Source organism: Schistocerca piceifrons, chromosome 2 (genome assembly GCF_021461385.2).
Source record: "Schistocerca piceifrons isolate TAMUIC-IGC-003096 chromosome 2, iqSchPice1.1, whole genome shotgun sequence".
Classification (NCBI taxonomy): Eukaryota; Metazoa; Arthropoda; class Insecta; order Orthoptera; family Acrididae; genus Schistocerca; species Schistocerca piceifrons.
Genome location: NC_060139.1, coordinates 758,171,409 through 758,195,485, shown reverse-complemented (window position 1 = coordinate 758,195,485; position 24,077 = coordinate 758,171,409). Strand labels below are relative to the sequence as shown.

Below are 24,077 nucleotides of genomic sequence, written 5' to 3'. Positions count from 1 at the left end.
GATTGCACAATTGCGTGTGGATTCTCATCAGCCCACACATGTTGATTGTGAAAATTTACAATTTGATCACGTTGGAATGAAGCCTCATCCGTAAAGAGAACATTTGCACTGAAATGAGGATTGACACATTGTTGGATGAACCATTCACAGAAGTGTACCCGTGGAGGCCAATCAGCTGCTGATAGTGCCTGCACACGCTGCACGTGGTATGGAAACAACTGTTTCTCCCATAGCACTCTCCATACAGTGATGTGGTCAACGTTACCTTGTACAGCAGCAACTTCTCTGACACTGACATTAGGGTTATCGTCAACTGCACGAAGAATTGCCTCGTCCATTGCAGGTGTCCTCATCGTTCTAGGTCTTCCCCAGTTGCGAGTCATAGGTCCGGAATGTTCCGTGCTCCCTAAGACGCCGATCAATTGCTTCGAACGTCTTCCTGCCGGGACACCTTCATTCTGGAAATCTGTCTCAATATAAACGTACTGCGCCACGGCTATTGCCCCGTGCTAATCCATACATCAAATGGGCATCTGCCAACTCCGCATTTGTAAACATTGCACTGACTGCAAAACCACATTCGTGATGAACACTAACCTGTTGATGCTATGTACTGATGTGCTTGATGCTAGTACTGTAGAACAATGAGTCGCATGTCAACACAAGCACTGAAGTCAACATTACCTTCCTTCAATTGGGCCAACTGGCGGTGAATCGAGGAAGTACAGTACATACTGACGAAACTAAAATGAGCTCTAACATGGAAATTAAGCGTTTCCGGACTAGTGTCCACATAACATCTTTTCTTTATTTGTGTGTGAGAAATGTTTCCTGAAAGTTTGGCCATACCTTTTTGTAACACCCTGTATGTGACTTTATCATTTTATACGTTTTGGTATTAGTTGTTCTAGAAAAAGGCTTGTAGATGAATAATTTACAAGTGTAAAATATGCCCTATTTCCTGTTCAGACAACGGTTAATACTTCATGACTATGTTCCTGTAGTTTGAGAGGCCTCCAAGGTATTTGAAGCTTTCTACTTGCTCTTCTTCTTTCTGACATATGAATTGTATGGTATCAGCATTAGCTGGAATATTTGTCTTCCAACCCAATTCAGTTCCTGTGAAATATTTTCCCACTTCCCTTAACTCTTTTTCTAGGACCAGCACAGGGCCTAGAGGGCAGAGTGGGAGAGTGAGTTCGGTTCCTGATTCTACCACAAATTCTTCTAGTATCTCATTTTGTTTTCTCTCACACTGCATTTGGATAATTAGTGCAGAAAGTTCATAAATTGTTATAGCAGGCAAGAAGGCATTAGGAGATGCTTTTAGAATAACACACACTGTTCCTACTAAAGTAAAGTCTGGTGAAGACCGTAGGGAAAATTTCAGTTAGAGATGGAAGTTACTGAGTTACTGCTATAACATGGAGTGTAAGTTTTGAGACCAGTCTAGCACACACAGAGCAAACTATGCAGAATACTTTGCCAGAATTTTTGTCATACTTGCTCGTGGTCTGATCTGCTGTCTCAGTGTGACTGTCAAAGAAAGAGAAGACTTAATCTTCCAATGATGAAACTGACAAAAGCCACATCCTGATGTGGAGAATGGGTTCTGTATTCTCTGCGGCTCATGACTGGACCTCAGACTTTTAGGTTCTAAAAGTCTTACATTAGGCACCTAAAATAGGTTCTATCACTTACAAAAATAGTTATAAAAATCAGAAAATAGGTGATCAAAATGTGACATTTTATTGTTTAGAAAGATAGATAGATTGACCAAAATTACAGTCACAGTGAATAATTAACACTTTCTCCAGATTTTCCATTGAGAAACTGCATCTCTTGTCTGTTAATAGCATCTTATATGCCGAGAATGAGCGTTCCACGTCAACAGATATCACCTGAGCATATTTAAATGACAGTATTAGGCGTAATGGAACTGCACACTCGTGTTCTGTTGATTTCCCTGATAAGATAGCAGCCACTATGCAGAGGGTGGTCAGTCCTGAGTTTTTTGTAGCACTGTCTTTAGTTTCTCACTGTAGCACTGTCTTTAGTTTCTCACTATCTTTCATACCAATAGAACCTGGGACCAAGTTGATTTTTTTCTGTCACCTCTTCTATCAATCGCAGTTGCTTGTAGACATGTTTCCCTCAACACTCCAGAGCTTTAATAATAGGGACCAAAAATGCATAATGAGATTTTATGTATACAATGTCGTTGGAAATTGTTGGGTCCTTTGGAAGGTCTGTAGCTGAAGTAATACTCACTGCCTCCACCTGCAGTTAAAGAACCATGTTCTTAATGTATTCCAAATACTCGCTGTAGTATTCGGTGGCTTCTAGCCACATTCCCCAGCGAGTAAGTGTAGGTTCTGGTGGAAGTGGTACGTTGGGAAGTTCCTCTCAAAAAACTGGATTCTTGTAGGTGTCTTAATAAAAAAATTTTTTGATGGTTGAAACTAGCTTATTTACCTGTGGAAACTAGACACACATCATCTCAGATACACGATTTATGGCCTGGGCAAGGCATGTGATTTGGAACAAGGCTCGGTAAAATCCATTCAACAATTTAACAGCAGCAGTTTTGTATGTGGGTGCATCAATGTAGATAACAAATACTGTATTTTCATCTAGGCTGTTGGGGAAAAGTAATTTGAGGGCTTTATTAACAAAGTGAGCAATTGGTTCCTGGTTAGTCTTTTTTGTATACTTGCTGTAGATCAGCTGAGGTACAGAGGAAGTGCCAGGATCTAACTTTCCAACGGTCAAATTAACCACATACTGACCTTTTCTGTCAGTTGTCTCACTGGCAGAGGTCTACATGTGTGAATCGCCTATATCTTCCCTTATCCTGCTCAATGTATTGTCATATAAAGTATCTAAATAATTCTTTATCAGTGTGAATTCTGATGGAATGCTGCGGTGACAGTGTTCCTGTAGAAAACTTTTGTACTGGCTATTTTCAACTGCATTGAATGGTATGTTTGCTGCAACAATGGCTCAACTCAGGTCAATATGAAATTCATTTTTGTTTGTTGCATTTGGTTTAGTTACAAACATTTGTTTCAAGTTTGATTTATTTTTTAAATTTGTCTGGTGTTTAATCCCTGCAACATGCCAACTTAAATGCAACCTCTGTTCAGAATGTACCTAAAAACAAAAAGAAATGAGAAATACTTTGTGGAAGAATTTACGTACGAGATCTACTTAGGAAAAGTAATCTACATGAACGGTTTAGAAACAATATTTTTACATTCCCATGTGTCTGGTCCAAGTGAACTCAGAAAAGAAAACATTGGCATCACTGTTCTCTGAGTGGGCATAACATTTAAAAGGCTAACATTTTACTTACATCTTTGTTGCACACATTTATTTATTTATTTCTTGTTCCGTAGATCCAGTTAGTGAGTCAATCACAAGGATACGGAATGTGTCAAATTGTACAGGTTTCAATTTAAACTTACAATAAATACAAGGGCAATTCAATGGCAAATTGTACATAGTTTAAGTAAGACATACTATAAATACAGTAACAGATACAATGTCAGCTAGATAACATAACTACCATTTGACAGAAAAAGGAGTTTCAAATAAAGGTTAAAGATAAGAGCACAAAGTTAAATCAGATATTAGGCCTACAAGAGTAAATACATGTACAGCCAATCTGTTGTTACAAAAAGTGCGCTAATGCCCAAATGCACAATAAAATCAATTGAACTACTTCTAGACACAATAAGTTTAGTGATGGTATACATTTTCTTTCAGGTATTCATCCACAGTATAATAAGATTTCTCTGTCAGGTAATAACTCTTCCGTCTGTAGAGAAATCAGGAAATTGTTGTAACCACTGATGAATCAGAGATGATTTGGAGATGGTTGCTTTCGGCATGCTTGACTTTCCAAAAATACACTGTCGCTGTGAAATATTTCACCACATACAAGCAGCATGTAGACCGACTGAATGAAGACAGTGCAGGTGTTTTAAACAGGCTGCCCCGACAGGGCAGGAAGGTGCGAAGAAACCAGTTACCATTCAGTTACCATTTTCTAAGTAGCCAGGAAGACCAGAAGAGTAGTTTTAGTCAGACAAATTTTATTTGGCTTGATTTTTAAAAATTAGATACAGTCAGGCTCTAACATGAAATTAGATATTTTTAGAATTTTTAAAAATGAGGTACAATCAGGTACTAACCTGAAATGAGGTATTTTTAGATGCTATAAAACTAGTGTTTTCAATCATAAATTGGTGTAATTCGTTTATGTACAAATTTTATTGCCTTTATGAAATGAGGAACAAAATAGGTTTTTACCTAAAATCTGAGGTCTACTCACGACACACATCAGCTGGTCATGATAGGCACATTGTGGCATGTGACAGACAAAGATTAGAACTCATCCACACTCATTGAAATTTTGTTCAAGAAACAGGAGAGAACACCCTCATGATATCTGGAAATTTATTTATTTATTTTCAGTTTACGTGGATCCTTGATACAAGTGTATTGCTAGTATGTAAAATGTGTCAGATTATTGCAGTAATAACCACAAGTAAATGATGATGAGGCTTAGAATCTAAATCACATGTAAACAGATACACGAGATTCAACTGTTCAAGTAACAACACAGATTATACAAGTAAGAATGGTTACAGAAAAAAATTATAAGTCTTACATTCTAATTCATTTAAAAAGCATTCTGTCAGTGATTGATATACCAGTGTTGCATAGTCATTTCATAAAGAAATGCTTTAAATTACACACATTTTGCTAATTATTACACATTGTCAAAGTATACCTGTAAAGAATAGAAAGAACTATTCAAAAGACAAAGTTTTAGCTGGTTTTTTGAATTGAGTCTTATCCCCAATGACTGATTTGACATGAACTGGAAGTTTATTGTATACTTCTATGCTTGAATAATGTACTCCTTTCAGTTCCATCCTGAGATTTTTTTGTGAAGATAATGTTTACTTCTTGTATCAAAGGATCACACAGACTTTAAAAAATCTGTCATAATGTTTCTCTTAGTAGCTTTACAGGGAAAAGCTTTTGTGTAGATGTTAGAAATGCCATTTTTATCTGTGTTCTCAAATCTAAGACAGTTTGCATTACTGCTTTCGGTGAAGGTGGTGTGTGGTCATCTTCACTATTACTTTGTCATGTAGCTTCGAGAATATGGAGCCTAATTCAGTATACCTTAATCATAGATTATTTTTCTATTTTTCCCTCTTCTTCTAACCTTGCACCCACTTGTACTTGAACTATAGCTAACAATTCAAAGGCTGAAAGAATGGATTGAAACAAAAACTTTGTTATAGGTTTCTGATTCATTAAGTCTGTGTGTGTACATTTTATCTGTCCAAGCTGAACTAGGAGGAAATGTCACTGCTACAAGTGTTAAGTGTATGTTGTTTTTGGGAATTTTTTACTCAAAATCTTATGTACTTGTCACAACTGAGGGACATTGATGCACAGCACCTCAAATCCATGAATATTTTAAAATATATTAACCACGGGACATAGGTAGCAAACTACACATGTTTGCTGTAATTTTACGTATCATGTATAAGATGCTGGCTTGGTTACGGATGCACCATGAGGAAAATATGCTGAATGTCTGGGTATTGTGTCCTCAGAATCTTGAAAGCTGCTCATTCATTTTGTGTGTGAGATGTTTTATATAGTGTCCTGGTGGAATTACTTTAATATTTCTGTAATGTGTTGATACTGACCAATCAATATCTTATAAATCATGCAGCTCTTCTCTGAACATTTCAATTACATTTGTCTTTCTGCCTGTGAAGTGTGTGCATGTCCAATTTCATATAGTGCATGTATTTTGTGTAGCTGTCAGTGATTTAAGCTCTTAAATGGAAAGACACAAATCAAAGAAAACCTACTGTTCTTTTGACTAATATTGCATTAATCTTATCAAATCGTGAAACCTCATGGCAGGAAACACATTGGTTGAGTCACTGGATTTGCATTTGAGATCAGTGGTGTTCAAATTCTACTCAGGCCATCCAGATTTTAAGTTTTTGTGATTCTGTTACACTGATTAAGGCGAATGATGAATATCGTGATGATTTAATTCCAATTTCAGCATATAGAACTGTTAAATGTAAACACAGCCAGTGAAGAAGAGTTAATGACGTTGCCAGGGATTACAAGGCACATTGCACGAAGCATTGTGGAATATCGTCAAGCTATTGGAAGGTTTAAGAAAGTTGAAGATCTTGCTCTAGTGTCTGGTGTAGGAGCAGAGAAACTGGATTTGATTCGCCCAGAGATATGTGTTAGGAGCAAAAATGCAAGGTATGATTTATAATATAATTCAAAAGTCTGAAGAAGATTAACTTTTTTCTTTTATAGGTGTATGTATCAATGTCATTTTCAGTTTACATACTTATCCCTAGTCACTGGACTGTTATTGTTAGCTTGTGTCAACAGGTTACATTGTGTTCCTCTTAGTAAAATATGGGATGGGAGCCACATTCTAAGTTTTTACAAAAACAGTTAAAAATCAATATTTTGATATAAATAATGTTATTGTTTCTAATTACACTCCTGGAAATTGAAATAAGAACACCGTGAATTCATTGTCCCAGGAAGGGGAAACTTTATTGACACATTCCTGGGGTCAGATACATCACATGATCACACTGACAGAACCACAGGCACATAGACACAGGCAACAGAGCATGCACAATGTCGGCACTAGTACAGTGTATATCCACCTTTCGCAGCAATGCAGGCTGCTATTCTCCCATGGAGACGATCGTAGAAATGCTGGATGTAGTCCTGTGGAACGGCTTGCCATGCCATTTCCACCTGGCGCCTCAGTTGGACCAGCGTTCGTGCTGGACGTGCAGACCGCGTGAGACGACGTTTCATCCAGTCCCAAACATGCTCAATGGGGGACAGATCCGGAGATCTTGCTGGCCAGGGTAGTTGACTTACACCTTCTAGAGCACGTTGGGTGGCACGGGATACATGCGGATGTGCATTGTCCTGTTGGAACAGCAAGTTCCCTTGCCGGTCTAGGAATAGTAGAACGATGGGTTCGATGACGGTTTGGATGTACCGTGCACTATTCAGTGTCCCCTCGACGATCACCAGTGGTGTACGGCCAGTGTAGGAGATCGCTCCCCACACCATGATGCCGGGTGTTGGCCCTGTGTGCCTCGGTCGTATGCAGTCCTGATTGTGGCGCTCACCTGCACGGCGCCAAACACGCATACGACCATCATTGGCACCAAGGCAGAAGCGACTCTCATCGCTGAAGACGACTCGTCTCCATTCGTCCCTCCATTCACGCCTGTCGCGACACCACTGGAGGCGGGCTGCACGATGTTGGGGCGTGAGCGGAAGACGGCCTAACGGTGTGCGGGACCGTAGCCCAGCTTCATGGAGACGGTTGCGAATGGTCCTCGCCGATACCCCAGGAGCAACAGTGTCCCTAATTTGATGGGAAGTGGCGGTGCAGTCCCCCACGGCACTGCGTAGGATCCTACGGTCTTGGCGTGCATCCGTGCGTCGCTGCGGTCCGGTCCCAGGTCGACGGGCACGTGCACCTTCTGTCGACCACTGGCGACAACATCGATGTACTGTGGAGACCTCATGCCCCACGTGTTGAGCCATTCGGCGGTACGTCCAACTGGCCTCCCGCATGCCCACTATACGCCCTCGCTCAAAGTCCGTCAACTGCACATACGGTTCACGTCCACGCTGTCGCGGCATGCTACCAGTGTTAAAGACTGCGATGGAGCTCCGTATGCCACGGCAAACTGGCTGACACTGACGGCGGCGGTGCACAAATGCTGCGCAGCTAGCGCCATTCGACGGCCAACACCGCGGTTCCTGGTGTGTCCGCTGTGCCGTGCGTGTGATCATTGCTTGTACAGCCCTCTCGCAGTGTCCGGAGCAAGTATGGTGGGTCTGACACACCGGTGTCAATGTGTTCTTTTTTCCATTTCCAGGAGTGTATTTGCCTTCAGAATTAACACATTTTTGCCTGGGTTTGAATCAATTCTGGGAACATTTTTCCTCTCCACTGTTAACTCAAAAACATGATTTTCGGAGGATTCATCAGCTTCTTTAGGTGATGAAATCATTGTCCATCAACATTTTGTGTGATGTAAGAGAACAGAAAGAAGACAGTGGGCTATAAATTGGGTGAATGTGGGGAGTGAACAGAAACATTTTTTGTATCTATTAACTTCTGTCTATATATGTGTCAAATTGCTGATATTTGAGCAGACTTCACATTTGGTAAGACTTCTTTCTCTTATTCTTAAGTAATTGTATTCTCATATTGGAGAGCCTAATATTCAATGTAAAAAAAAATTGTTTTACTTTTTGACTGTCTCTCTTCAATTGATGAAATGCGTAATATACCTTTCTTTGAAATGGCTTTCTAGTTGTGCATCATCTCGAGCACAGTCCTTTGACAGTATAGCAAGTTCAGAGTTTTCTCAGGCTGGATCTACTAGCCGCACTGTAGATGTGAACTCTGCAACAGTTTTTGAGCTGATGACTGTAAATGGCCTTAACCAAGAACTTGCAGCTAACATAGTTGAACACAGATTAAGGAGAGGGCCATTTAGAACGTTAGAGGATCTGGCAAAGGTTAGTATTCTACTTCTGTTTGCAGTATTTTATTATACCAGATTATTGATTTACAGCAGATGCATATGATAACTGGCTACTAATTAATCATTATTTCGTAGCTATAATACTGATCTTAAATTAGTGACTATTAAATTACGCTGCCTGACAAAAAATTGAAGCACCCAGTAGGAAACGAGGAAATGAAACTGCGCGGATTGAGAGGCTATTTGATGGTGCTCCAGTGATTACAATATCTAGTCAACTTTGCAAAAGAAATTTGGGAGTATGAACCCACTTACCAGTACGACGTTGCACTCCCGCGGCCCTGCATACGTGCACTGATTCAGCTGGGAAGGGTGTCATAAAACTGTTGTCACCTCTCCAGAGGCAAGCAAGCCCACATCTGTTGCAGCTGGTCCTTGATATCATGAATGCTGACATCAGAGCTGGTCCGACACACATTCTGTCGGAGACAGATGTGGAGATCTTGCTGGTCACGGTAATACCTCAGCACCATGCAGACGGTTCATAGAGACACATGCTGTGTCTGGACAAGCATTGTCTTGAAAAATGGCACTACAATACTATTCTAAGAATGTGAACACTTGAGGACACAGGATGTCCGTGATGTGCTGTTGTGCTGTCACATTTCCCTCGATCCCTACCAGCTGACTTGAAGCATACCTGATGCTCCCCACACCATGACACTAGTAGTAATGCTGCTGTGCCTCACCAAACCATTAGGAGGGTGAAGCATCTCCTCAGGTTGCTGTCGTACTTGCCAGTGACCATAATCCTTGGTAGTGCAGAACTCTGATTAATTGCTAAACACAATGTAATGCCATTCATCTGCAGTCCTTGCTTTCTGATCAGAGCACCACTCTAGACACAGCTGTTTGTCTGACATTAATGGGAGCCTATGTGTGGCACAGTAATTCCCAAGTCCCGCTGCTGCTGTTGCTGGTCTCCAGCCAGTGGTGTGGGACGATACAGAATGTTGCTGGTACTCGACTCCTTGTTCTCAGATGGCAGGCACAGATGTGAAGGGGGTTACGGTGTAGTTGGTGTACAATGTGGTCATCCTCAATTGTGATGGTTAACCAGAACTTTGATATCGCGTATGCCTGTCCTCGTATTCTGATGCAGTCCAACATCAAGCCACTGTTGCATCTGAATCCCCCCCCCCCAAAAAAAAAAAATCTGGATAACGCACAATTCAACCAGCCAGACAACTGAAGACTCATAATGAGACCCATTTCAAACACTCTCAGGTGCTAATAATAATGCCTCACATGAGTATATAGCATCTCTGTGCCCTTCACTGTGATTGCTCATCTGACACTGTTCACACCCCTTATACACACTATCAGTCCTGGCACTGTACTAAACACAGACAACACTTGAGCATTTTGGTGGCTGTTTACCTGTCACAGAGAACTCCAACTATAATCATTTATAAATCTTCCAGTGGTATGTGCATGCACAATATTACATTGATGTCTAACCATGTCTTCTGAGTGCTTCACTTGTTTTAGTCAGGCTATGTATTTTCAAAGCAAACTGAACTGCTACTGAATTGAGGCATTGCATTGAGAGCAAAGATTATTGATCTTCTTATAACTTAGATTATAAATGCAAAAAGTCGTGAATAGGTTTAATGATCATGGTGCACTTTTGCAATAAAAGAACTGTCTATATAGTGCTTCATTATCCCCATCAATGTTTTGAAGAATAGTCATCATCAGATTCAAGAAAGAAAGAAAGAAAGAAATAATTACTACATAATATACATCAATTTTTGTATTGAATCTTGTAATTTACATGTGTCAGGTTGTGGTTATTGCTTTCTTATCTAATATGATGATGGCAGCCTGTTGAAACATGTAATTTACAATGGATAAATAAGGTATTGTGTAGACCATGGGTTGCATCTCATTAAAAAAAACTTTATTGGTACTGTTTTTAGAGATATTACTGAAGATTAATTTTCAAACTGCAACTTCTGTGTGAAGCAAAAACGCGGAACATTGTAAGGTAACAGGGGATAATATGGAACTCTTTCAAGTATGTAAGGTAACAGGGGATAATATGGCACTCTTTCAAGTAATTTAAAATTTAAAGCACAGCAGCAGAGATAATATGCTGGGCAAAATAGACTGGAAAATACTTGTTTTGTGTTTTGATGGACGTTGTAGTTCCGTTGGATAGTGTTTTGGTTTTCTTTTAATTGCAACGAATTATATAAGTGTGGTGATAATTTGTAAAATTATATAATGTATTTAGATTTAAGTATTTAAATATTATAAAATATTGTAAACGAATTGTGGCCATGTTTAGCGATTATTTTGACTACTGTGGTGTCATGTGACCCGACTCAGGACTGTGGATATGAGCGGGAAAATCGGGGTCTTTTGTCGTTGGCCGTTGTGGTAGTGAGTTTGGAGCGGCAAAGTGCCGCGAGTGCAAGCATGGACGTCAGGGTATGCGAAGGAACAAAGTGAAAGTGTGTGGGTGTGAGACAAACAGTGTACGAATTGCACCGATTACTATTTGTGAACTTAAAAATGCATGGCCACAACGTTAAAGTGTTTCTTTTGAATAAATAAGTTTCAATCTGAACGTGTATAGTTCAATTCACTGCTCTTCAAAAGCCAGGCAATATCAGACTCAATAATAGGGGCACAAATGCAACCGTTTACTACCAACCCCCTTTACAGATGAGCCACGTGAAAAATAGGTAGTAAACGAGCCCGAGTTTCAGTTGCAATTGGGGGCTTGTCCGGGATAGGACTTTCTTCCATATTCCATAGTATTTCGGAATCGAATGTCCGTCTGATGTTAGGCTTTTGAACAGTCAGTGTGGGGGCTCTGAGCTAAATCGGTGCATTAGCAGTACCGGAGTGTTTGTGCTGGACAAGATACGCGCTGCCCCGTGGTTACGCCGATATAAGGCCACCACGATTGTGAAGCAGTCAGTTACACAGTCTGATGAGTCGACCACATGTTGCCACGGGTAAAACCGCCGTGCTTGCTGTGTCCACGTGTTGCTGCGGGTAAAACCGCCGTGCTTGCCGTGTCCACGTGTTGCCGCGGGTAAAACCGCCGTGCTTGCCGTGTCCACGTGTTGCCGCGGGTAAAACCGCCGTGCTTGCCGTGTCCACGTGTTGCCGCGGGTAAAACCGCCGTGCTTGCCGTGTCCACGTGTTGCCGCGGGTAAAACCGCCGTGCTTGCCGTGTCCACGTGTTGCCGCGGGTAAAACCGCCGTGCTTGCCGTGTCCACGTGTTGCCGCGGATAAAACCGCCGTGCTTGCCGTGCCCACGTGTTGCCGCGGGTAAAACAGTCATCCGTGCCGCGACACGTGCTGCCGCGAGAAGAAACCGTCATCCGTGCCACGTCCATGTGTTGCTACGGGTAAAGCAGTCGAAGCTGTATCCACGTGCTGCCGACGATCAACGCCGTCGTCCGTGCCACCGACCAACACGACTACATGCTGCCATAGGCCTACGCAACGTGTTCTCGCTCCTGATTGAGTTTGCTGTGTGTCCACGCCGCCGATTACGATTCATTGCATAGTTGTGCTGCGGAGCTCACGGCAGACGTCGCGTCACACGAGGATATAAAAGATAAGTACAGCCAGCAGCTACATTGCAAAATTGTGTCCTTTCATTAGCCATGGCCGATGAGACGCGTGAATCTCAAAGTGAAGGCGAATCAGTGGATGTTAGGAGTACCTGTAGTAGCCCTAGCATGCCAAAAGAAATAGGCTGGATACCAGGAAGTGACCTCAGCACATTTTTTGTAAAACTTACTAGTAAATTAGGAGAAATAGACTCGAAAATAGGGAATATAAAAACTGCAATAGTTGGAGAAATGGATTCGAAAATAGGGGATATGGAATTAAGGCTTAGTGATAAAATAAAGACAGTGAGTGAAAAATTTGATCAGCTAGATCTCAAATTCACTCAAATTACAGATAAAGTTGAAAACACAGTTAAAATTGTTGAGGGAATTATCGAGAGAGTTGATGAGGTTGAAAGAGGCCTAGTAGCCAAGGTGGACACTGTGCAAAGTAATCTTGTGGGGCAGATTCAGGTACAGGAACAGAAATGCACATTATTTCAAAGACAAACAGAGGCAAACATTGAATCCATTAAGATAGGAGTGCTGGATTGCCATAAGGGAATTACTGACAATAAGAAGGAATTAGAAGGGGAAATAAATGTCTTGAGGGAAACAGTTAATACTGTGGCAGCAGAGAATGGAAATTTATTGTTGGGATATCCTCTGGGGCATGGATTTCAGTCAAAACCTTTTAATGGGGAGAATAAATACCATGCAGTTGACTTTCTAGCTGCGTGTAAGGATAACTTTGTGACAGGGATGAGTGAGCAGGCAAAAATTAAATATGTTAAGAGGCAGTTGGAAGGGGGAGCTCAAACATGGGCAAACCAAAATGATGATAAATTTTGTGATTTTAAAACCTTCGAAAACCTGTTCTTGAACAAATACTGGGGCCAAGCAAAACAATTAAGATTGCAAAACGATTTTTTGAATGGATCCAGTTAAAAGAGTGGAAAGGAAAGTATGAGAGAGTTCTGTGTTAGAGAACTGAATAAATTAAATCATCTGGATAGGCCACTGGGCGTATTAACAGAAATATCTGCACTAAAGAGAAGATTACCAGAGCATTTGCAATGGGATTTGATTCACAGTGCAACAGATTCAGTGGAAGAATTTCTTAATTTTGTGGATAATATGGACAGGGCATTGTGTTACAGACCTAAATACATGGAACATAGGGAGAGTGGAAGGTATCATGAAAGGGGAAACAGTATTAATTATGAATACAGTAATAACCATAACAGGTGGAGAAAAGATAGGAGTGATCAGAATAATCAGGATAGAGATTGGAGAAGCAAGCCACAAAGGTATAACAGAAATTTTGGAGGGAGAAGAGACAATTTTGATCAGATGAGGAGTGATAGAGAAGGTATGAGAGTAGGAATGCCGGATGCAAATGGACAGGGTAGGCAATCAAAAAACTAATTGATGCCTCACTTAAGGTCCGCAGGGGGGGGGGGGGGGCTGGTAATTATGTGAACAGGGCCAGACTAGGACATGATGGGAGGAGTAATAAAGTCAGCAAGGAAAATAGGGAAATTGGGATATGTCATATGGATGCTGTCTTAGGAAATGAAAATCTATGGGGGTTTTTAACAATTATAGAAATACAGATAAAAGGTATAAGAGGAAAAAAGGGAACAAGGCTAATATCAGCAATGAACAGTGTGAGTTTTACATTGATGACATGTTTAAAAGGGAAGAGAAATTACAAACAGAGGAGGACAATATTGGTTTGTGTGCAGCAAAATTCATTGAAAGATCAGAGACAGAGGTAGTTTCATCAAAAGGGGGAACAGAAGTGGATATGGAATTAAGGGGCAATGTTCACAGTAATAATGGGTGTGATGAATGGGTAGAGATGTCTATTGGAAATAGTATGGAGAATTGTGGAAAAGGTGAGGAGAGGGTTATTCAGTGTGATGTAAAGGCTAATATGAGTGGTGTATTTGACAATGTGGAAAATGCTGGTAAATTACCTACTGATAAGGTTACTGTGCTTGTGGGTGCAGGTGTTAACTGTGGTAGTGATAATGACTTCAGTGTGGATATGGAAAGGCGTAATGATATGCAGAATGTTGCTGTAGGTTGCCCAGAAGATAAAATTGAAACCTATGTTTTCTTAACTGATGATGCAAGCCTCAAAGATGTTAATTGTGGATGGTTAGGAAAGGAGGAGGCTGATTATGATTTGAGTGATTGGGTGTCCTATGCAAAATTACATAAAGCTTTGATGCCTGAAGAATGGGGTAAAATAAAATTTAAAATTGCCAGAAAATTGGAATAATTAAGTGAAGAAGAGACTGTTGAGTTTGCTATTAAGGATCTGTTTGAAGGGGATACTGATGTATGTTTTGGAGAAAGACCTAAAGATATTTGCATTATGCAAGAGGAAAGCAGGAGTGAAGTAGAAAGAGATTTATTACAGGAATCAGGGCTGAACAGAGTAGAAATAGAGGTGATACAGCCAATAATTGATATCAGTGTGGGAGGAGTTGCAGATATAGCATTATTAGACTCTGGCTCAAGTTTATCTGCAATCTCTGAATCTTTCTGGCAGCAAATTAAAGGCTTAGGATTAATAGAATTACCAGTTACAGGAGTCAAAATTAAGACAGCAACTGGGACATGTAGCAAGCCCATCAGCAGGGAAGTATTACTGGAATTTAATAGTAATGAGTATTGTTTTGATATTAGTTGCTTTGTGGTGAAGGGTTTGGCATTGAATGTAATTTTGGGTATGGACTTCTTGTACAAGTATGACTGTAGCAATTTTGTAAAGGACAGAGTGGTAGAATTTGATGCTGGTGGAAATAGACGAAGAATAAAATTTAAAGGGGAATTAACAGGAGGTGAGACAATTACTCATTTACAAAGGATAGAAGAGGTAGGTGATGAGATGTGCACTGAACAGCAGATACATGACAAAGTAAATGAAATGGGACATTTAAATGAGGAACAAAAGGTGCAGCTTACAGGTTTATTGTGTAAGCATAAGCATGTGTTCTCTGACAGACCTGGAAAAGTCGTAGATTTCAGTTATGTTTTGAGGGTATTGCCACATGAAGTGATAAGGGCCAAACCTTATCCTATAGCAATAGCTAATAGAGAGGCTGTAAGGGCAAGGATACAGATGATGTTGAAGTGGGGCATACTGGAAATGAGGAGGAGTGAGTATTGTAATCCAATTGTAGTGGTGAAAAAGAGGGATGGTTCTATAAGAATAATATTGGATGCAAGAAAGCTAAATAAAATAATAGTCAAAGAAAATGATCAGCCAGAGAACATGGATGAGCTGTTGCAAAAATTTTATAATGTTAAAATTCTGTCAAGTGTTGATTTGACTTCAGGGTTCTGGCAGGTGCAATTGGCTGAAGAGAGCAGAAAGTACACTGCTTTCTTATTTGAGGGCAGGACTTGTATGTTTACAGTTGTGCCATTTGGTTTATCAATATCTGTAGCAGTTTTTGTAAGGGCTTTAAGTCATGTGTTGGGTGATGAACTAATGAGAAAATTGACAGTGTACGTAGATGACATTTTGATTACGAGTAGCAATTGGCAAGAGCACTGTCAGCTGTTGGAGGATGTATTCAAGGCTATATCTAAAGGGGGGATGACCCTTAAGTTAAGTAAGTGTGAATTTTTTCAAGCAACATTACTATTTCTCGGTCATCAGTTAACTCCTGATGGCATTCTGCCCAATAAAGAGAAAATCAAGGCTATTGTTGACTGCAAGGTGCCAACGAACAGGAAACAATTGAAATCATTTATAGGACTATGTTCATTCTATAGGAAGTACATAAGTGATTATAGCCTGAATTCACCTAACTTATGTAGACTATTAAAGAAAAGTGTAACCTGGTGCTGGACATCTGAGTGTGACCGGGAATTTAAAGCCATCAAGAATAGCTTAAAAAACAGCAAAATTTTGTTCTATCCAGATTTGTCTTTGCCTTTCTGTATTGGGGCAGACAGCTCAGATTACGGGATAGGGGCAGTGCTATTTCAGGAGATGGTAGTAGATGGAAAGACCGAGCACAGGGCAATCGCTTTTGCAAGCAGAATGCTGTCCAAACATGAATTAATGTATGGTATCTCAGAGAAGGAACTTTTAGCCATAGTTTTTGGATTTCAGAAGTTCAGGATATATGTGGAAGGTAGGAAAGTGATTGTTTACACAGACCATAAGGCTCTGAGCTATTTGCAAGAATGTAAGCTGTTAAAAAGTAGACTCATGAGATGGGCCATGTTTTTGCAGCAGTTTAACTGTGAGATAAGATATATTAAGGGCACAGACAACAATGTGGCTGATGCCTTATCAAGATTACCTTTCATTGGAGAAGAACATGAAGCGAATGGAGACGAGAAAGAACTACAGATACTGTATATGAAAGGAGTGGGTGGAGAGAAGGAAATCAGATCCATCTGTAAGGACATGAGGAGACTTCAGAATGGGGACCAAACCTTGAAGTTTATCAAAACAAACTTTGGAAGTAAAGAACATGAAAAAATAGCTAAATATTATAGAATTTATAAGGGTATTTTATTTAGACGAAGAAATTTGGATAAAGAGGAGTGGAAGGTATGTTTTCCAGATGAGCATGTGGAAAAATTAATAAATTACATCCACCTTAGCCATGGGCATTATGGGGCTCAAAAATGTTTGGAAATGTTAGTTTTAACAACATGGCCAGGAGAGTAAGAGACAGTTGGCTTCTTGTGACAAATGTCAAAAAGTGAAGTATAATACTATTGCAGTACAAGGAGAGATGCAGAATATTGTTCCTAAAAGAAATGGTGAACTGCTGGCTATTGATTTATTTGGGAGGCTGCCAACAGGTCGAGGGGGTGTAAAGTATGTTCTTTTAGCTGTTGATGTATTCTCAAAGTTTGTAAGGCTGTATCCACTGAAAAAGGCCACTAGCCAGAATATAATTAACAAGCTAGAGAAAGATTACTTTGTGAATGTTATAAAACCAGAGAATGTTCTGTCTGATAATGGAGCACAATTTGTATCTAGTGTGTGGGGGAAGTTTATGCAAAGATCTGGGATGAAGCATATAAGGATTTCAGTGTATCACCCTGCGGGAAACCCTGCTGAGAAGTATATGAGGGAGCGGGGTAGGCTATGTAGGACATATTGCAGTAAAAAGCATAGTACTTGGGCAGAGTATATAACTGTGTTTGAGGATCTTATGAACACAGTGAAGAGTTGTGCAACAGGATTATCGCCCTATGAGCTCATGAAAGATATCAAGCCAGAAAATCTAATAGCAGAACACATAGATTTTCCTCCATCTCAAGACTTGACAAGTCAAGAGAAGATGCAGATGACCAGACAGCAAATGTTAAAGAAAGGACATGAGAGACAGAGGAGGCATGGAGAAAGGTATAAGACAACAAAGTTCAAGGAGGGAGATAAGGTGCTGGTGAGGAACAAGATAAAATCCAGTGTCATTGATGGCGAAATCAAAAAGTTATTTGAATTATACCATGGACCCTTTGAGATAACGGGTTGTCCACACCCTAATGCATATAGGTTGGTATATCCAGTGTCCAAAAAGCCATTTGGACTGAGAAATGTAACGGAGTTGAAAAAATATGTGGTAAAAGAATAAAGGTTAAGGAAGTGAGATTCCCATGTACACTATTGTCGAGTTAAAAAAAAATTATTGGGGGCTATGTATACGTGTGTTTATAATTGGAGTATTATTTGTGTTACTGTGTATGTTGTGATGCCATTGTTGGTGGTCAACAAACTTCATTATACTGTATGTATTTGCAATAAGGGAATCTGTTGTCCAATGGATTTGCACAACTGGTGTGGGTGTGATAGAAGCCTTGTTGAAAGTCATACGGGAACTGAAACCTACTGTACATATAGTCTATTTCTGTATAAATGTGTGGAGAATATAGGAGGGAAGAAATCTGCAAATAGTTTTAAAAAAAAAATAGTTGAGAGTTTATTAAAATTTCTAATGTATCTGTGGCACCTGGAGTTGATACTGGTGCGTGGGGGTAGGATTGTTGCTGGGACAGTCATGTAGGGCAATCACTAAATATGCAAATTGTAGAGGCATATGGGAAATAATTAACTTGCTTATTATAAGATGTTCATGAGGGAAGTGAGGGAAAGAACACTAATGGCTAAGTGGATGCTTGTAAAAGTTTATGACCTTGGTGAGTTTGTTTGCCATTTATGATTGAATCTAGATAGCCATGGAAATGTCATAAAAGAATGGGTTTCAAGATATTGCCAAATATTATGTGAAAATTTATATAGGAATTCATAAAAAAATATTGAGTGTATTTATGTACAGTGATATAGCTGTATGGATGCTTAAAAAAATATAAGAATCAGCATCTGGGAATAAATTCTCTTGGTGCGGGGGGTAGAAGTGTCGGAGGTCCTGATCTGGGAACATTTGAAGGGTGAAATAGAATATATTTAACTATGCCATGTTTGTGTTTGATTTGTGTGCATGTTTGTCATTTGTACAAACCTCAATAAGAACTGATCAGTGAAAACAGGATGTTCCAGGGAGGATTTGGATAGCCTGATTCCTGGGAAATGTGGGTCTGCATGTCTAGGCAAGATTTATGAGAATTTGATTAAATTTTGATAGGATGGCTTGGCTAATGAGAGGAAGCACAGTGCTGCTGGCTGACCAGTTTGGAAAGACTGTATTCCAATGCATAAACCTGTGAACACAAGGATCTGGTTACAACAACTTCGTGCAACTTACAGAAACAACTGTGTAAAAAGTGGAAGTGTTAATGTGCAGTGAGTGTGCAACCTACACATAGACTAACATGGGCATTTATTTTGCCTGCCCAATCAGACTCAATAGGATACTATCTAATTGTATATTTGAGTTGGATACATTGTTGGATTATGTATATATGTTTTCTAATGACAGTACTTACACTGATTAACTCACCACTATAACACTGTTCTACATGTTTTGGTGCCATTATAGTTACAATTAAAATGTTTAATATATAAAGTAATATGGGTTCACTCCAATTGGTGCTACTTCATGTTGCCGTTACTAAGGTAATGTCTCCATGAAGTGGGGGTATGTAAGGTAACAGGGGATAATATGGAACTCTTTCAAGTAATTTAAAATTTAAAGCACAGCAGCAGAGATAATATGTTGGGCAAAATAGACTGGAAAATACTTGTTTTGTGTTTTGATGGACGTTGTAGTTCCGTTGGATAGTGTTTTGGTTTTCTTTTAATTGCAACGAATTATATAAGTGTGGTGATAATTTGTAAAATTATATAATGTATTTAGATTTAAGTATTTAAATATTATAAAATATTGTAAACGAATTGTGGCCATGTTTAGCGATTATTTTGACTACTGTGGTGTCATGTGACCCGACTCAGGACTGTGGATATGAGCGGGAAAATCGGGGTCTTTTGTCGTTGGCCATTGTGGTTGTGAGTTTGGAGCGGCAAAGTGCCGCGAGTGCAAGCATGGACGCCAGGGTATGCGAAGGAACAAAGTGAAAGTGTGTGGGTGTGAGACAAACAGTGTACGAATTGCACCAATTATTATTTGTGAACTTAAAAATGCATGGCCACAACGTTAAAGTGTTTCTTTTGAATAAATAAGTTTCAATCTGAACGTGTATAGTTCAATTCACTGCTCTTCAAAAGCCAGCCAATATCGGACTCAATAATAGGGGCGCAAATGCAACCGTTTACTACCAACCCCCTTTACAGATGAGCCACGTGAAAAATAGGTAGTAAACGAGCCCAAGTTCAGTTGCAACATGATGGAGAATATTCATATTTTTCAAAAAAAATAATGTTGATTTTGCTGTCATGTAGGATGCCAATTTATTTTGAATGCATGCAACAGTGCATTGCAACACCTGACATTCTACAGTTTAGAGAAATCTCACTGTGGCATATATGGTAGCTGGTCTTTGTATAATTAGTTTTTTTCATGGGAATAGCAGACCCTTTCAGCAAACATAAATTGCTTATGTAACATAATCCTCAAGATTTTTCTTGGTATAGTTGACTGATGATTTGTTTTTGGGTTGCTGATAGAGCACACAATATTTCAATGTCAGATCTAGTGTGCTTAAATTGTTTGAAGCTGTAATATGATGTGTACCTGCTGCTGGACTCCAGCCAGATTGAGAGGTATTATTTGTGTTGTGCCACTATTTGTAGCCAAATTAATTCCTTACCCTTGCTACTCCCTTTGACACAGATGTTGTTTTCCTGCAGCTATGAGAGCCCTTCGAGAAAGAAACATGATAGGGCTAGAGAAAAATGTTGTCAGTTTGTTCTCCTGTAAAGTAAAGTTATTAATTGGGCATCAGCAGTTAATTTTGTTAATATTGGGTAGTAAATCAGTGTACTTCCTGTTTCAGTTGATACAACAAAAGTCATTTTTCCAGTCGTATTGTTTATAAATAGTGAAAAGTTTGTAAGAAGGGAAAATCTTGCATGTAAGCTTCAATTTGTTAACAATAAATGTGAAACAAACTTTGTCTGGATTTAATTGTTTAACTCTCATTTCATTCAAAATAATTTTTTAAGTTTTCATTTCGTCTAAAAGACCAAGTATCAGAGTACTTGATGTTTACTTATGAGAAATAAAATGTTTGATTTTGATTAAGTTGTGAGGAAATTCGGTGTTATAAGTTGTGACCAGTTGGCCTAATTTGTTTATACAGGGGCCATCAGATGATAGAGGTTTAACTTTGCTTTTAAATGGGATTCACTTCTAATTACATAGTAAGTGCAGTTTTTAATCACTGTACAGGGCAATTTCATTGGTTCAGTAAATCGTAATATGAGGTGAATGGAGGAAGCCTGTGACGGATCACCAATGGGTACAATTACATAATATTGGAGTTAAACAAGAACATTCTGTACCACCCATCAACTTTGACCAATAGGTGTAATATCAAGCCCTGACATGCTACACAGACACGGTTTCAAAATGTCAACCAAATAACATTACACGTTGCAATGGTGCAAAAATATAAACATCAAATACAGAACACAAATGTACAAAAAGTCATAATGTGATACCAAAACACACAGTGAAAACAAAACTAACAATAGACAGAATCAATAACATGAGTTGAACTAAAAGGTTACCTTCCATTGTGAAAGTGGGTGCACTCAGCGACTTTTATTCAAAGAACTGTGACTGACGTCCGAACAACAAGGAACTAACATGCATCAAGATTAGAAAATGTTGCATTGATAATGGCTAGGCACTAGCCGAAATCTGGATTTGCATAATAAAACCTACAACAAAGAAGAAGAAGAAGAAGAAGAAGAAATAAAAAAGATGGCCAATTGCTGCGCTCTATGATTTATTGACCTATATACACCCACCATTGGTGGGTACATAAATGATTAAGGGTTGCAGTTCACTGTGACAGGTACAAAAGCCACCAAAGTAGATTAGTTTTGTTCATGTTTAATGCTGTTACCAGGCATGATAGGGCGTATATAAGGGAAGTGAACAGTATCAGATGTTTATTTATCACTTTTAAGGATGTGTAGATGCTTTGTACTTGAGTGAGAGAGTGTTATAAGGTGCCTCAGAGCTTAAAAAAGGCCTTGTTGTTGGTCTACATGTGACCAGCTACTAGACTCTTGCAATAACCAGATTTCTGGGCATTTGGAAGTGACAGTGGCCCTTTGTTGGACTTCATGGGTACGTGAGGACAAATATAGATGCTGTCAAGGTTCCAGTTAACAACATCCTTCCACCACAATAGAGGGTCACCATATTGTGTATCAAGCACATCATGACCCTTTCACATCTGCCTCTGTCTTTGAGAAATGGTAATGGACTTCCTGGAACATTCTGTATCTTTCTCTACCATTAGTTGGAGAGTATCAGTAGCAGTTCTAAGGATGCACAGGGCGCATCTTATTGTGCTCAGCAATTAATTGCCGTTCTGCACTACCCCAGATGACCACCATCAGTGGTATGGTTGCAACAGGGGGGGGGGGGGGGGGGGGGGGGAAGTACCATTCTTCCAATGTTTCGGAGAGACACAATGGTGTTACTCCTGGCGTTATGCTGTAGGGAGCTGATGGGTATGACTTCAGGTCACGGCTGATAGTGACTGAGGGAACTCTGACTACACAATGATATCTCACGACATCCTGCATGCTCAAGTGATAACTCCCATGAGATAGTATCATGGTACCACTTTTCAGCTGTACCATACTTGTCGAAGCATGACATGTACCTTTATGAATGGACTCGATGATGATCCCCACTTTTGTCCCTGATAGAACATTTGTGGGACCGGCTTGCATGTCAACTCCATTCCAGTGTCAGTATCCAGGATATCAAGGATCATTTACAGCAGTTGTAGGCCAGCTTGCATTAGTAGAGGATACAACACCTTTATCACACCATTCCCAATCGAATCGGTGCATGCATCCAGGCCAGTGGGGGTGTAACATTGTACTGATAATAGGGCTAATACTGCACAGTTCATTGTAAATTTGACTCGATTTTGTAATCACCAAAATAATAATGCATGCCCTCTCTACCTGAGAAGTTTCTGTCTGTCCTTTGCATTTCATAAGTACTAAACAGTCTGTCCTAAACTTGATGGAACTTAAAAATCACAATTGTTGCAGTATAATTACAGCAGCTTCTCAAGAATAGCCACATAGAGTGAAGTGTAACTGTATTTCATGATTGGTTTGAAGTTTGAAAAACCTATGAAGCTGCAATAAATATTGAAACCATTATCACACCCAGTTAAATAACGCCGAAAAAACTGAAATTGGGGAATTATACTGGGACATATTTTCACAATATTGATTAAGTGATGACTATGCATCTGTTCAATGCAGAGAAAAAAAATAGTTTTCTGGGTAGTCAGTGTTACTTCAGGCACCTGTAAAGAGCACAAAATAAAGTGAAATGGGTGAGAAGTTAGTTGGGTATAAGTAGGCTACTTCTGTCTTGTTCATCCTGTCCAACGAGGGGTGCAAGGCTGATGTGACAGAGCAACAAGGAGGGATTGCCTCTAAGCATACAAAAATTAATTCTGTTAGAAAAGTGGTGGATGTTGCAAGTATTACTACATACAGTCGCACAGGCTTCGTAAGACTAACAGACATCCCTATTCACAAGAAATGCCATTGAAAGGTAATAGCCAGCAATTTATGTTCTACAACACACCATGAGATCTGGCTGTCATGTGTATTTCCCGATGTGCTTGCTGGATGGGGCTCCGTTCCTGCCGAGAGGGCTGTTGTAACAACCGCAGCCGTCATCTGGCCTGTGTTGTGTTAGTGCGTGACTGTAAACCTGAGTCCAAATGTCAATTTTTGCGCATGCACCAGTAGTTCCCTGCATTCCGCTAGAGTCGCTGTGATTTGTTCTTGTGACACACAGTGCTTTCATTCCTGGTTTTGTTAAGTTTGTATGTTAGTTATTCTATTTTTCTTACCTCTATTCTTGTATGGGTTCCTATGTACAATATACCAAGTAACACAAGCAAACAATGAGCTTACTAAGTGCAGTTGATCTGTTCCCATGTTCCTAGTCTCATGAGCCTGGTATTTAGTGTTAATCCTCCTGAGCTCTGTATTTAACATTCTGCAGTGAGATAAAATTCTGTGGTGTTGAAGATAATGCGGTGTATGTGTTATTCCTGTAGCAGCCATAATAGAATCTCGAGAACTGATTCTCATACACAGTGACCAAGGATTGATATAGACATTTCAAGGGTAAAGCTGTGGACTACACTCAAAAAGCAATGCCACAGCTACGTACATACATGCAAATCACAATTAGTCAGTTCTCTGCCAAGGAAATAAAAATTCCC

At 39.8% G+C, this 24,077-nt stretch overlaps 1 protein-coding gene across 4 annotated transcripts in view; it reads left to right on the top strand.

Annotated features, from left to right (window-relative positions):
- Positions 1–24,077, top strand: part of LOC124776303 (endonuclease/exonuclease/phosphatase family domain-containing protein 1-like) — a 142,077-nt gene that overhangs the window by 21,547 nt on the left and 96,453 nt on the right. For all 4 annotated transcript variants that reach the window (XM_047251229.1, XM_047251230.1, XM_047251231.1 and 1 more), the window contains 2 exons: positions 6,107–6,318; positions 8,424–8,631. In XM_047251229.1, coding sequence (XP_047107185.1) covers positions 6,107–6,318; positions 8,424–8,631 — 420 coding nt within the window. The remainder of the gene's footprint in view (positions 1–6,106; positions 6,319–8,423; positions 8,632–24,077) is intronic.